Source organism: Schistocerca piceifrons, chromosome 5 (assembly GCF_021461385.2).
Source record: "Schistocerca piceifrons isolate TAMUIC-IGC-003096 chromosome 5, iqSchPice1.1, whole genome shotgun sequence".
Taxonomy (NCBI): Eukaryota; Metazoa; Arthropoda; class Insecta; order Orthoptera; family Acrididae; genus Schistocerca; species Schistocerca piceifrons.
The window spans coordinates 552,425,034-552,441,759 of NC_060142.1; the positions used below are offsets into that span (position 1 = coordinate 552,425,034).

The 16,726-nt window shown below is 37.9% G+C and overlaps 1 protein-coding gene across 1 annotated transcript in view; it reads right to left on the reverse strand.

Moving 5' to 3' along the window:
• Nucleotides 1-15,723, reverse strand: part of LOC124797925 (protein bicaudal D) — a 115,604-nt gene extending 99,881 nt beyond the window's left edge. Inside the window, exons 1-6 of the mRNA XM_047261057.1 lie at nt 15,291-15,723; nt 14,391-14,531; nt 5,542-5,766; nt 5,321-5,458; nt 5,113-5,212; nt 2,007-2,191 (exon numbers count right to left, since the gene is read on the reverse strand). Of these exons, the coding sequence (XP_047117013.1) occupies nt 2,007-2,191; nt 5,113-5,212; nt 5,321-5,458; nt 5,542-5,766; nt 14,391-14,531; nt 15,291-15,512 (1,011 nt within the window). The 5' untranslated portion in view covers nt 15,513-15,723. The remainder of the gene's footprint in view (nt 1-2,006; nt 2,192-5,112; nt 5,213-5,320; nt 5,459-5,541; nt 5,767-14,390; nt 14,532-15,290) is intronic.
• Nucleotides 15,724-16,726: the final 1,003 nt, after the last annotated feature.

Consider the following 16,726-nt stretch of genomic DNA (forward strand, 5'->3'; position numbering starts at 1 on the left):
TGGAAAGAGAAATGCCTGATACAGGTAAGTAAGGATAAGGATTAGAAATGAAATGTCAGAAGGAAGCAGCATTGGGTGAGGTGTTAGACAAGGTTGTTGCCTTTCCCCACTGTTGTTTAACACATACCTTGAAGAGACTATTGCGAAAGGCTTAGATGGGAAAAGAGGAATATGTATTGGTAGAAAGAGAATAGAATGTATAACATTTGCCGATGACATGGTATTAGTGGCAAAAAGTGAGTGGACAGTGAGTAACATGCTGAAAGATCTGAATGAAGCTTGTGTGGAATACGGGATGCAAATAAACACAGCAAAAACAAAGAGTATGGTCATCAGTTGAAGACACAGACTGTCCAGTATTAAAATAGGACAAGCTACCATTAGCCCAGTAAGTGCATTTAAATATCTTGGAAGCACAATAACTGAAGACTTGAGATGTCACCAGGAGATGAAAACTCGAATTGCCATAGCAAAGGAGGCATTCAACCGAAAGGGAAGACTGTTGTGTGGCAAATCAGATAAAGGTCTAAGGAAAAGGCTTGGAAAATGTTTTGTCTGGAGTGTAGCACTATATGGTGCAGAAGCACGGATGCTGGGATGAGAGGATGAAAAAAGGTTAGAAGCATTTGCAATGTGGATGTGGAGGAGAATGGAGAGAATAAGTTGGATGGAAAGAGTGAGTAATGAAAGAGTATTGGAAAGGGCTAGTGAGAGCTGGATGGAAAGAATGAGTAATGAAAGAATATTGGAAAGGGTTAGTGAGAGAAGATGTCTGCTGAAGGTTATAAGAGAAAGGAAAAAGAACTGGTTATGACATTCATAAAGAAGGAAGTGCTCGCTAGCAGATGCTTTGGAAGGACTGGTTTGTAGGAGAAGACAGAGGAAGAAGGAGATACAAGGTTATATGTGACAAAGGGAAGAGGAAATTATGCAGACCTGAAGAAGATGGCAGAAGACCAAACAGCCTGGAGAACTACCATGTGAAAACCTGCCTTTTGGCAGAACACTAGTGATGATGGAATCCTAAATTTGCTGCTTCTTTCAGCTATCAAATTTCTCTCACCCTCCATTTTTCCCAATACGATACCCAGTGACACAGTCTTCTCTTGTTGAAGGTCTCTGCAAAGTCATCCATCATTGGGAAAATATGTCACTTTGAAGAGTGAATATATAGAAGGACTAACACCATCACCTAGTTTTGTGGTCAAAATTATGGTTCCAACATGGTGATAATTAAAACTTTGTGACTATCCTTTGTATTGTGTAACCTAAAGCATCTAATCACCTTTACTGCTTCCAATATCTTCTACATTCGTTGTTCACTTAATTGTGGTTCTTAAACACTTTCACCATCTGAAAATACATTCATAAAATTCATTTCATTCCAATCTGTTCATCTCCAATTGTTATTTAAGATCTCCATCACCCAGTTTTCTTTCTCAAATTAATCACACATACAGTGACAAATGCTATTAAATGTCACACAGTGTGATTCAATCAGTTAATAATGGACATACAACAGACATAAACTGTATTCTCATACATTCTTTTAATTTCATAAGCAAGAGACAATTGTCGACTGCAAGTTATCCCCATTTTACTACCATAGAACATTCCATCCCATACTGACCACTAAATAAATCACATATCTTAAATAAATGAGAAACCAATAAAATCATTCGATCCACTTAACACAGATGTCTTCTGGGAGCCACATCCTCAATTTGATGGACAGCCAACATGTCAAAAGAAAGTTCACTTTTTGATAACAAGAACACATATTTAATAAACAGCAGAAAGACACAAATAAATTGCAACTCAGACACTACGTTTTTTTTTTTTTTTTTTTTTTTTTCAACAACAAATGAGAGGAAACTGGACTATCCAAGGAACAGGAAGGAAATTCATCAAGAAAGATACAGCAGATCAATTCAAGGTGATTCAGCAATTAAATGAGGCTAAAATGACTGAAGTGTACTACAACTGCAATAAGAAAAACTGATTACTTGTTCCAGTTGCTTCTCAAGCTTTTTGAGTTCATTGAGATGAATCTCACTGAAGAGGTCCACTTGTCTGTCATCAGGAGAACTAATATCCGCAACAGAATCACTCTTCAGATCAGCCTCAATGCGCCTCAGTACGGGAAGATCATCCTCCCCATCACTGCCAACAGTGTGGTCATCGGTAATACCTGTGTCACATTTCAAATGATAAAGCACTCATGAGGTAAAAATATTTAAAAAATATCTTCATTACAATGCTTTATACATTTGATATGTAGGGCCCAGATTTTCATGTAATATCAACATGCAAAAATGTACATATTTAAGCAATGAAAACTGGTAAAATACATATCACCAAAATATTTTCAAAAATATTTAACATAAACAATTATTTCAAATGAAATCAGCTTCTAGATCACACCATAGATTACTATATTGCTTTAATATGCACTCTTAATATGGACTTAAATGTGACATAAACAGGAAAAGTACTTTAAGAAAGCACATTTTACATTACTTAATGTTTTATTTTGAAAGTTATATTGCACTACTGGTAATAATATAAATTAATTTTGTTCATGTCTGTTTACTAAAATGTCCATTTTCACTGAAGTTACTAAGGTATCCTAAACACACCTCTCATTTTGAAATGCAACGAACAACCACATAATTCTACAAAGTCTCAGAAGTCAAAGAACGCCACTGATCAGAAAGAATGTTTTTATAGGAGGAAAATATCTTCACGTCACAGGATGTTAACGGAACAAATTTTAGGAGATGAAACATTCCTGGAGAGATATCTGCCAAAGTGTCTTCTTCTCCCCAACTGAGCATATTACAGATAGTATGCAGAAGTCAAGTAGCCTGAATTTCTTGCCAAAATCGTGTCAAACTTATTCACTTGCTAGTGCCCAACATCACTTCTAATATCACTCAGTTACAGTTGGGCTGCTAACAGAGTGTCTCTGACAGCAGGCAGCTATATTGTCAATGCAACATGCAGCTGTATGTCATTATGCAGTGTCAGTCGCCCGACCAGGAATATCATACCCGAAAATTTAAAGAGCCATTTTAACGCCACACTACTGAAGCATGAAAAACCACCACTAACCCTGAAGGCAGAAACACACATACTTCATAATTAAAAAGGCTTGGAAAAATATGTCAAAATAAAGTAAAGATTAAACAATAGAAAGTCCAGGTAGGAATCTCAACAACGTACAAAAATACAGACTGCTACTTACCGTAAAGAAGACACGTCAAATCGCAGAATTAAAAGACAATCGCATAAAGCTTTCAGCCAAGCCTTCATCAGTAAAACACACACACACACACACACACACACACACACACACACACACAAACAAAAGCTAGCATACCTCATGCACACATTTTGACATCTTTTCATTTAAAAGTATTATTTCTGTCTGCAACATATGATTTCACCTAAGCCTGCATGATTTATGTTGCACTGAAATAGCAATGATATAGCAGAAAGCACATAACTCCATGACCATTTTCTTCTGCAGAGCTTTATCAACATTGTAAACATTACATGATTCATGCTCCGTCACAGATTCCAGCAGTTCTGCCTTTTTTGTTTCCCTATTAAATGAGACTATGCTGGTTATCTCTATCTAGTCCACAGTGTCACTCTTCCTACTGCTGGCATGCAGGGGTTCATTGAACAGGAGAGAGCCATATGGTGCATTACTGAATATTATAGTGTTATGTTTTATTTTTGGAAGCTAAGAGCCTACAAACCACTCTTTAAATTTCATTGTCATCATTTCCTCATGGTAGTCTCCAGATATCTTTGATGTAAACAGCAGCAAAGCATTTGGAAGAAACCAACCAACTGTTCCAGCACATAAAGGAATGAACTGCCTGTCTTTTTCCACTTGGTTCATTTTCCTCATTCAGAGTCGTCTGTCTATGCAGTTAGCTTGAATAATCAGCATTTACTTATGTTTTGTCCAACCAAACCATTTTTAACCATTTTTTGAGATTCGCACTTAAGATACTCCTTCAAGAAACAGAATCTCCAGCTAACAATATCCTCTTGTTTGAACATAACTCTTCTTTCAGAAAATGTTTTCCATCGAAGCCCTGTCCTCTTTAGTACTTCTGAAAGACTGGTTTTTCCTATAATAATAATAATAATAATAATAATAAAACTGGTTATCTCGTGCTGAGAGAAGCAGCTTCATCTGGGAGGGATATTTTTCCTTGTGTAATAGTCATATACATATCACCAAATTGCATTCTGCTGAAAATCAGCCCGTTCCACTGTTTTAGCAGCACACATTCAGGTTTTTCTGGAGTCAAAAAGAGTAGCTGTTGGTACCTGTGGATCTTCAGCACACTTGTCCCTAATTATTTTCATCACAGAGGTCGTTCCAATTTCCAGAACTGCAGCTAATCATTTGACAACATTCAATAATGAGCTCCTTAGTGGTGATTCAATAGATATTCAAAGGGGGGAAAGCAGAAGTCAAGCCAGGATGGTCCCAACTTTAGTGAGAGGACAGGCAGAGACAAAAGGCTTATCTCATCCTTGCATCCCCTTTCGCCCTTAGCTGTGTCTCCTCAAACTGGGGTCAGAGTGAACTACAATCCTTTTTTCAACATTTCCCCATTCAACACTCTTTCTTCCTCAATGAGGGAACTTACAGTTCTGAGAGCTGTGTAAAGTTTCTTTTTACTTTAATTGCATCCATTGGCAGTATTTTGAATTTTGTCTTCTGAAGATGGAAACTGGCTAGTCATTCTGACAATCTGTAATTTTAGTTTTCAAGTGAATACATAAGCTATAAGTTGAGACATTTTGAAATAATTAGTAAAAGGAAATTTGTTAACAGATTTGAACACTGTCTGATAAAAAGGAGTGAAGGGAGAACAACAAAATATTTTTGAGAGCCAGCATCCAAAAATTAAAGCAAAGGACTGTTAGTAAAAACAGTAGAATTTACACAATTATTTCATAAAATTACACCACTAAAAGATCATTCGGTGTCTTTTGAAGAAAATTTTGTGATACTGTTTTCAAAGTCAGTTCACAATATTTAAAAATATTATAAAAGAAACATTTTTTTCTGCAGTTACCTACCTCTAATGCTAAATGCTAAATTACTCAGGTTATACATGGATTCATTATTGATGTGTTTGTCCAATTCCTTCTTCAATGCATATTTCGCTTCACGTTCTGCCTAAAACAGAACAGTTGTGCAATGATATATGGCTCAAAACATAACAGCTATTTTTTTACCCATTAAAACACATCACAGTTGCTACTGCAGTAGATCATGAAAACAAACCTGTAGAGACTGCAAAGCCTCTTCCATTTGCTTCTCAGCAATTTCTTTCAGTTTTGTTAACTCATCAACTTGCTGGTGAAGCAATTCTAAGTCTTCCTGCAGTCTACGGAGTTCATGTTTGGCACCTTCAAATTCCACCTAAACAAGAAAATTTTCATTAAGTATATGCTGTTTTTCTTATATCAAAAGATGGATTAAATAATGATTAGATTTTTTCATACCTGTGATGATTTGAGCATTGAAACTTGCTTTTGCAAGCTAATGTTTTCCTCCTCGAGTTCTGAATAATCTGTCAGCAAACTGGTTTCCCGCGACTTCAGCTCCCTCACTTCAGCTCTCAATTTCCTTCTTTCTAGGTCTGCAAGTTCTTTATTTTTATCCAGGTTACTATTTTCCTGCATTATTCTGTCTCTTTCATTCACGACTCGCTCAAGTTCTTGACGGAGCTGACAACAAAGATCAAATGGTGAGACATTGTTTGTCATTTGACTTCTGCAATTCATGTATCTTATTTTATACTTCTTAATTCTGATATTCCTTTGTCTTCTCAACAGGAATATATAAAGGCAGGTACAAACGTAGGTCACTGCTCAGTTCTGAGATACAAAAGGAAAGCTATATCTTCTGCCATTCTACTGATACTGTTTTGACTTCTTTAAGTAACAAACCAACATTTATTCTTTCTTGTGAAAAAAATTGATTAATTAAAGCTCAAATGTATACAGTAAGTAAATGGAAATTGGGAGGAATGGGGAGAGGGAGTGGTAGTTCTATTAGATCTGTTCATTCTCAAAAGAAATGTCTGACAATTTCAACCATTAATTCACTTTATGGAATATATATCACAATCTGTTGCGTTAAAATGTCAAAGAAGATGTAAGATTATTCTGCAACAGAACTTTAGGCAGCACCTCATGTTTGTAACTGCCTATTGTTTGAAGTGTCATCAGCACCATTCATCATTAAGTCAACAGGAGAGTCATGGTTAATGTATTAAAATAATGTATCAGCATATTTGCTAATTCTTTGTAAATCTCTTACTACTTTGCCGTAACACAGCTCTGCAGAACGAAAAAAAGTATGCAAATGTAACACACACATTAAGCTGTCAACATTCAACAGAAAGAAGCTGTGTATGTTTGCTCTGATATGAAGCTTCATTTCTCCTAACACACCAACTCTTCAGAAGTTGAGAGATGACTTTTCCTGTCAATGAAAATTTCATCTCACTCATCTTGACTTTACCTGTCAGACTCTTAAATTCTCCCAATCCTCTGTGACTCTATTAACTCTACATCAGAATAATAATTTAATATTTGTAGACTCAGAAAAAGCTTTTGACAATGTTGACTGGAACAACGTCTTTCAAATTTTACAGCTAGCACAGGTAATATACAGGGAGTTAAAGGCAATTTACAATTTGTACAGAAACCAGATGGCAGTTATAAGAATAGCGAGGCAGAAAAGGGGAGTAGTGGTTGAGAAGGGAGCAAGAAAGAATTGAAGGCTATACCCGATGTTATTCAATCTGTATACTGAGCAGGCAGTAAGGGAAACAAAAGAAAAATTTGGAGTAGGAATTAAAGTCCAGGGAGAAGAAATAAAAACTATGAAGTTTGTTGATGACATAGTAATTCTGTCAGAGACAGCAAAGGACCTGGAAGACCAGATGAACAGAATGAATAGTGCCTTGTAAAGAGGAATGTTGTCAAATTAAGTCGGGTGATGGCGAGGAAATTAGATTAGAGAATGAAGCACTTAAAGTAGTAGATGATTTTTGCTATTTGGTAAGGAAAATAACAGATAACAGTCGAAGTAGGAAGGATATAAAATGTAGACTGACAATGGCAAGAAAAGTGTTTCTGAAGAAGAGAAATTAGTTAACATTGAGTATGGATTTCACTGTCAGGATGTCCTTTCTGAAAGTATTTGTATGAAGTGTAGACATGTATAAAAGTGAAACATAGACAATAAACAGTTTAGACAAGAAGAGAATAGAAGCTTTTGAAATGTGGCGCTACACAGGAATGCAGAAGATTAGATGGGTAGATTGCGTAAATAATGAGGTGGTACTGAACAGAATTGGGGAGAAGAGGAATTTGTGGCACAACTTGACCAGAAGAAGAGATCGGTTGGCAGGAAACGTTCTGAGGCATCAAGGGACCACCAATGCAGTACGGGAGGGAAGCGTGGGGATAAAAATTGTACAGGGAGATGAAGGGATGAGTACAGTAAGCAAATTCAGGGGGATGTAGGTTGCAGCAGTTACTTGGAGATGAAGAGGATTGCACAGGACAGAACAGGATGGGGTGCCGCATCAAACCGGTCTTTGGACTGAAGACCATAATACATTTCAGTCCACAAATAAATTTATTCTGGACATTCAGTCAACTTCAGGTGTGTTGCTCTATTACTTTTCACTACAGTTTTCATACTCCGAGACCTGCCCTGCCCATCACTCCAAACTTTCCCCCTACTCACATTCACATTGCCCCAATGCTTTCACAGTAGTTTGTTGTTCTGTATGCAATTCATTCTGTAGCCAAATTCTGAAAATACTATGACATAAAATAAAAGAAGTATACAATCTCCCAAGTAAAGTTCCATGTGTATTTATAGAAACGCAAAATATTCAAAGTAAACAGCTCAACACACAGTACCTCTGAAAATCAAAAATGATCCTGATACTTTCTACTTATTATGCAAGACTTTTACTCAGTTTATGACTATCGTAGTTCACAAAGATGTAGTTTATAGAGGATATGCTTTCCCAAACCCACAAAGATTGTCACCAGCTGTTATGCAAGGGCTTAATGCATAAGCTAACCGAAGTGGGCAACAAATAAACAGATCACATTCTGGTGTTCCTAAATTATAGCAGCCTGGTGTTCTAAGGCAGTTATTTCACACACACACACACACACACACACACACACACACACACACACACACACACACACACGAACTAAAAAGGAGGAAATCAGATCAGTTACTAAATTACTGAAAAGTAAAGACTCAGGGATGGGTAAGATGAAATATCAAGTAGACTTATGAAGATCAGTGCACTTTCACAGCCAGTCAGTTTCTTGACATGTTAAAATAATCATTGGTAAAACTGCTTTATGTACAGAAACATTAAAGAGACAATCACAGACCATATTCCTTACTGTTGGTGTTTTTAACATAATTTATAAAAACAATAACAGCATATATCAGTCCACACATTTAGTTACACTCTGAAGTTTAACATCAGAAAAGCAGCATCAACAGAAAATACACTTCATTCAGTTGTGTGTGAGGTACTTGCAGCACAGAAGAAGTTGAGTAGATTCCTTCTGTGCTGCAATAAAAGTGTCTGATTTTAACTACCAACTACCCCTGTATAAATATGGTAAACTGTGGGGCGCGCGCACACACACACACACACACACACACACACACACACACCTTATCCAGAAACAGATTTCCTATCCTTGTCTACCAAGTCAGTCACCTACTATCCCCCACATACCCACTCTCTGGCCAGAAAGGTGCACACCTTTCGTGACTCAGTATGACTCAGGACTGTAGCAACAATCACAATCTCCACCAGGGTTTCAACTATGTCTTGTCATGCTCTGAAATGAGAAATACTCTCCCCACCCCTTCCACATTATTATCTCATCATGTGCACACAACCTTCAAAATTTCCTTGTCACTCCCTATTACACTCCTGCTCTCAACTCCTTGCCCAATATCCCTGCACTAGATGTAGATATAATATCTGTCCCACACATCCCCCCATTACTACATAATCCAGTCATGTCACAGGCATCTCCTACCCCAACAATGGCACGGTCAGCTGTAAAAGCACCCATGTGACCCATCGACTCAGCTGAAACCACTCTGCCACATTCTATGTGGGTATGACAATTAACAAGCTGTCTGTCTGTGTGAATGGTCATTACCAAACTGAGGTCAAGAGCCAGCTGATCCACTCAGTTGCTGAGAATGCTGCCCATAACCATGTGCTTGACATCAATAGCTGCTTCACAGCATTCCCCCAACCATTCTTCCCACATACAAGTACTTTTCTGGATTGTAAAGGTGGGGGAACTCCACCTCCTTGTTCTCATGTCACTTTCTTTGCTTTCACTCCAGCCCTACTCACAACTGCATGGTCCTCTCCCCGTCTCTTGTTTGACACCCCCCCCCCCCCCCCACAACTCCCAGGACAGTTTCCTGATGCTGCATCTAGCAGATCACTAGCCTGTATCCACCATGGCCCTGCACACTCCCATAGGCAGCACTAACCTCTTCCCCAACCCCTACCTTGTTACCCCTTCCCACTTCCCACCCCACACTTTCTCTGTACCCCTCCTACCCAGCAAAGAGTAACTGCCCACCTCAGACACAGCCAGACCTTTGTGCCTAGAGATGACAGAGAACATGTGTGTGTGAAATGTGTGCAAGTTTGTTGTCTACATCTGATGACTTCGTCTGAAAGCTTAATCATATCCAGTAGTCTCTCTCATTGTGCCTGTCTGCCACTCAGGAACTCCACTATGTGCTGAGTAGCAATCCATCCTTTTCAAGGTGTGTGTGTGTGTGTGTGTGTGTGTGTGTGTGTGTGTGTGTGTGTTTGGAACTCACTGCAGGGTATTAGCGTAGAAAATGAGCACTTGAAATGTTCGGTATAAGGTGTGGTACGCTGGAAAACAAAGCAAATCATGAATGTGATAGACAATGGAATTAATAAAGGAAACTATTCAAGTAGCAAATCCTTTCTTATTTTCTGGTGCCCTTAATCCATCCAAAGCTGAGACAGGACTGCTACCAATTGTTCTCTTATTCCATGGAGGGCCAGCTATACCATTACAGGCTATTATCACGACGGGGTTGCCGCAATGAAAGATATTATTTTAAAGCCAATATCAGCTCACTCTACCCTCCCCCCCCCCCCCCCAGACTTTACATAGATGGATTTCGGAAAACTGCCTAAAGACCATAACCAGGCTGCCTGGCACACTGGCCCTTGTCATTAACCCACGAGGCATATTCGACCTGGGGCCAGCGCACCCACAGTGTCCTGGAAGAGGACATTTTAACATGTTTGGGTGCATCAATTAGCAAATGATAAATGTAATAAAAATTGTAATGAGTAAGCTTAACCAATCACCAAATTTGTAAGCATTGGGCAGTACACACACATATAAACCAGATCTGAAGCATGACAGTTTATGAACTGAATCCTCCTTCAAAGCACACAGGCATACACACACTTAAACAGGTACATAGTACTGATGCTGAAACTCGGCTTGGTTTAGGGCTGGTTGCTTTGGTGTAACAGAGAAGATTCACAAGGAAGAAAAGCAGTGAAGAGAGGATTCCAGGGAATGGAGGTGCAAAGACTAGGAGAGGGCTGAATTACAAGAAGAAGGGGATAAGAATACAGTATCAGAGTGAGACCAGTCTGGTACATACATGGATAATGGTATGCTATACACATAAAACAAACTGAATTAAGAGGGCCAGACAGAAGTAAGCTTGGAGTACGATAAATGGAGAAAACAGGGGTAGATGAAAGACATGTACACAAAAAAAGATAGTGCAGGGTCATAATGCTGCTTTCACATGTGATCCTAAATGTAATGGAGTAGGACATACATGTCACGGGATATAATGGAATAGGTCTTGCACTTGTGTTGTTCACGCTGATATAACCTATGTGGCAAGGGTTTGGAAGAAATACCAGTACACAGACAGACTGAGAATCTCTTATACGATGGGTGGGGAGTTGCATAATGCTCTAGAGGACATTGGAATAATCTTTTAGAAGGTACCTCTAATTTTAAAGATCAACGTAAAGGAAGGCCAACTCCTGGCATGGGAGGTGGTTCAGCTGGTGTTTTTCTCTATGCCAAAGTAGTGGATGTCTTTCGCAGTGCTAGGATGTGGAAGAGTATAGTATGGGATATCTGTCTGTGAAACACAGCCAAGTGAGGGTGGGGATGAGGGGGGAGGGGCTATTATCTTGGAATGGGTTCAGCATACTATAATTTGGATTGTTCCATAAATCAGATGTGTCATTTGTTAATGGTAAGACAGTATTAGCGATACTCTTGAGTCTGAAAAAGATGGCAAATTTCAAAATGAGGGTATTATTGGAGGAGCTTCATTCTTGGATGGTGGGTTATTGATCTGAAGAGGACCAGATAATATGGATAGGAATAAGCTGTTAAAGTTGCAGGGTAGTGAGGACACAGTTTCTCCAGAACATGATGGTATCATCAGCGAACTTGTGTCAGACAAGGGATGTACCAGATTTCCACACAAGGGTGTCACATAAAAGATCATACATGTGTTGCAGATTAGTTAGCATATCTTCAGCTAGCATTGGTCAGCTGTGAAATAAATGAGATGTTTGGAGTTTACAGGATGGTGGAAGAGGCAATGTTTGAAGTAACAAGGCAATAAGCATGAGAGATGAAAGGTGGGGGTATTAACAACGGCAAGCAGGGGAAAATGTGGTCACATGTTGCAACTATGGAGAGGTCACTGAAGAAATGGTTATTGACCTTGATGTAAGAAGTTAGGGAGCAGACAATGGGTTGCAGTTGTTGGTCAACTAGGGCAACAAGTAAGAATCCCAGCCTTGGGTTGTTACATTTGCAATTTTTAAAATTATATAAAAATATGGTCTGCATGGAGTGGTGGGAGTGAGGACAAATATGGATTTGTGCGAGAGGTTCTGAGACTGGCCTTGGGATGTAAACTGGCAATGGAGGTCACGCGCAACTTATGGAACAGGATTTCTACAACATTTTTAGGTGGTTGTGTCCGACAACTAGCAGAGCCTTTCTGTCTGGTAATCACTGTGCATCATCTAAACAGTGATAGAATCTTTATTTATGTTTATTTTAGGGAATTAGATTTTATTAATTTGAAATTTGGAGGCTTGTGTTGTGTGCACAAAATGTAATTCAATCAGCTGACTAAAACCAATACATGTGCAGCCTGTCATGCAGAACTGTATGTGTGACCCACCCTCGGTCAACAGTAACCAGGAGATATGTCTACTATAGATTTTATAACAGCCAATTTTTCAGTCTTCTACACCCATATGTCTATTTAATACTAATGTCACAACAGACATTATTGTGACTGATTAACTAAAAAATTAGTCAACAACTCTGTCCCCCTGCTCCCCTCAGATGATAGAAACTTTGCTGGGCAGGAGATTCCCAAGAGATCAATAGGAATTTGAGCCTTTTTGTCTTTAGTCATAATTTCATTTTAAAGTTGAGTTGCATCATTGCATATTTTAATTTAAGATATCTATTATTGCAACTAATGCAAGAATAGTTGTTACCAGCTCAATATGAAAGTTCCAAGATAAATGATAAAGTAAAATAATCACTTGAAAAGATAGGGCACGCAAGGGCTTGAAAATAAAAATGCTTCAGATATGAAATAAACAATTCTAATAAGTAAATGTTATTTACTCAATAAACCATGTGAAAGTTCTTGAGTAACTGGCAATAAGGGAATTATGAAATATTACAAAAAAGGTCTACTCAAATAATGAGGCTAATGAAGGGAGGGGGAGGGAAAACTTCTCAGAATACAACTTCTTAAAAGTCATGAGTCTTTCTCAATATTTGTTCAGTATAAACAAACACTAAATGACATTAATGTCACACAGAGAATCACTGGTGGTCTCAAAATATGTTCTAAAAACTACACCTTTTTCAAAAAAAAAAAAATTATGATTTACACTCAAACCTGGAAGGGAGCTATGTTGCTTCACAATGACTCACACGCACAACATGGCTGCAGCAGTTAACAGCCGTTCTTTCTGTTCTGAATATGTTAACACACATAATTGGGCTCAGCCACTGGAATGGTGATGGCTTTATGCCTGATCTTCACAACTAGTTCCAGACATTCTGAGAAATAATGCAAACTATGAAACAAAAATACAACTCTTATGTTATTGGCCAGAAGTTCTGCCTGCAGCTGGCTGTAATAATGAGCACTTGAGGTAGACAATGAGCAATATGACAATGATCACTAGAACAGAAATTGTGACCAAACTCATTCTCTGAATGGCTGTTGCTACAGTAGCTACACTGTAAACACAATTATTAATTAATGGCACTTGTTTGTATTTGTATTGTCTATTGTATTTGTCTATTTTTGATTAACAATTTCATTCTTAGTAAAGGTGTGGGTTGGCTGCAATGCATGCATACATGTATTGCTGCTACATAAAGAGTAAATTTTAAAACTATTTTACTATAAGTTCTGCAGTTTTAAGTGGATACAGCTTCTTTATTGTGGTCCTTTCTTGTTTTGTTATTTGTATATGTATACTCCGACATATCCAGTATTATTGAAATTGTAAATGACGAAAAATAAATAAATATCATAGATTTATTGGTGTATACCAATGTGTGTGCAGGGGGCACAACAGTTAGTTCATAACGGTAATATTTTTTTCCTGTATAATATAGTAGCACATTCTGTCTGTTTTTATTTCTCACAACAGGTGGGTCTATGTTAACTTGGAGCCTGTGTGACCTGTCCCTCTTTCCCTGTGTTCATCAGCATGACGCTTTTTTCTCCCTGATGAAAACACACGATACAGTTTGGATGGGGAAAAAGTTCAATATATCCCTGTTTTGTATGAAGTGAGGAATTCAGTGAAGAGGACATACATGTAACTGTGGTAACACGGACTTGGAGTTAATCTGTATGGGTATCCTTGAAGAATATGTAACTTAATTCCTCTTATGGACTCTAAAATAAACATGATCCTACCATATGTGGCACAAGGGTCTAAGGAATGTCAACATGTGCCAAACCAACCCAAATAAAACTTAAAAGCTACATTAGTTTGGATTATTTGGAAATATATGATTATTTTTTTTTTTTTTAAGTAACCTCTGACAGCTTTCTGCCTACACATACACTGAGGATGAAATCTGAATTTTCAAGATCATTGCAATCTGTCATTTTCATGTGAGTCATCTTAAACTACTATTATCTGGCTTCTAATTCAATAACAATAGTTTATAATGTAACGTACCTGCTTTGTCTCATTTTCCAGATCCAGTATTTGAGAATTTAGCGACGTTTCACGGGCGGCTGATTCATAAAGAAGTGATTCTTCCTGCTCTATGCCACTTTTTGTTGTTACTTTATGAGTTGTTTGAAATTTTGCAAGTGCCTTGGAGAACAAAAAGAATACTGGAGTACAAATATTGGCTAATATTATGAATACTTTAAAGAATATTAAATCCCAAATTGGGTTGTATCTTGGTTGATACTGACTAATTATTACTTATACTTGGGCACATATCTTGATATGCAATAAAAGTATCGACTGCTTAAAACACATAATGAATCCAGAAATATTAGTGTAAATCAAAATGCAGCCAGTTACACTGAAACATGTTGAAAATAATGTAACATATGAAGACATTCTAAATACAATAACCCTTTAGCTATATCGTTTACCGTTATTGGAAATAATGACTCACAGCAGAATACCTTTAGAAAGATCAAAGGAAAAAAGCTGATGTGACAGAAACCAAAGATTGATAGAAGAGATTTCATGGTGAGTGCATTTATTCTTGGCATTGGACTATCATCAGTGTGGTTATTAAAATTGTGAGATATACAGTAACTCTCTGCAAAACCCAGTAAAATATGGACTAATGTCTTCATGCCTGACCTTTATGTCATAGCCAACAGCTTACACATTTAAAACAAATATTACTGACGTAAAACTAATAACTGGAAGCTTTCTGTGTCTGCTGTTAGGCAATATATAGATTGATACACTAATGGGTACTGGTAAAACAAAGTGAGCATCTCCAATATAACTGCTGCAAATAAAGCACATTTGGAATAACCTCCACAGTATAAAGCATTTCTAGTATTACTGTCCTACATTAAATTTCGAATTTTATTTGGAGTAACCAACCTCTTGAGTGATTTCAAGTTCATGTTTCGCATTTTCATATAGTGTTTCAAGTTCGTCGCACTTTTGTTGAAGCGCACTTTTTTCCTCCAAAAGGACCAGTCCATACTGTGCCGACTGTATGTTCTCGCTACTCGCCTGATCCAGTTCACGGCTAAGTCGAGCAATTTCTTCTTTCAGTTCTTCCACAGTCGCTTCTTGAGAACTGGATTCTGATGATGCCATATTTGCAGTTTCCTATGGAACAATAACCAAAACTATCTAATAGAATTTCGTTTTAATTTACAGTGTCCTCTGCTTAACCCTGCTCTCATATTCATCAACAATTAATGCCACGAGGGAGAAAAGGAACGGGTTTTGTGTACTAAGATTCAATCTTTAGCCACCGTCCCCTTCACTTGCGACGGCGGTAGCCATCTGTCATTATCTGTTTCACTACGCGGTTCATATTCATAAATAGAACTAGAAGCTGATGATTCCATCCCGAAAGCATTTCTCACCCGTAAATTCGTAGCAAAAATAATTATTCCAATAATTTGGCAATTAAGGGAAACGATGCCAAATTTCCAACACTAAAGATCTGAAATGATGACGGAAATGACTAGTGAAAATCAATTCCTAATTTACAGACGTGTAGGTTGTGTACAGCCTTGCATACAGTATTCAAATTTCAAAGTATTCCCGAAAATTTATAGTTCTCAGCTATCGCATAAACCTGCCTGGCATGAAGTCGGATTTTTTAGTATCCACACTGTCACACAAACTCTGGTCGGACGGAACAGCTATCGCAGTAGGTCCTGTCTAGTGTCTACAATACATTCGTCCATAACCACACCTCGAGAGCAGACGGTAGTAGCGTTATGTTCCTGTGAAGTACAGAAGTAGGCCCTGTTGTGAATTCAAGGTCACCAAATACTTAGAAGTGATTTACACCAAATTCTTTACATTAACGTTACGGTATGGGATGGATTGATTACATGAACCGAGACATTTGCTTCAGAAGAATGGCCAGCTCTACATTACTTTAGTACATCTGTTATCGGTAATCGACTATGCACTGAACGTCGGACGGTACATCAACCCCGTATGTGTTAATCAGTCCTTATTAACGGCTGGAGAATGGAAAAAAGATAGGCGGCTGTCCGAGATTGTACCACATTTTTTGAGTTTTGAGCGTACTTATGCCGTTTAGGGCAAATATTCATTATGCAAGAAGTGAAAACAATCCCACTTTTATGGTACACCTTCGTGAGGTTTACAGTAACCTTGGTTCTAGTAAAGAATATGCTAATTCTTATCATGTTTTTTGTGTTTAGTTTATATCATTTGTAATGCGCTCAACCAGAACAAACATATGTACCATATAATGCTCAGCTTTTGTGTTAAGATCCAAAGCTTCTATCATTTCAACTTTGTGAAACACCAAATAAGATATATGA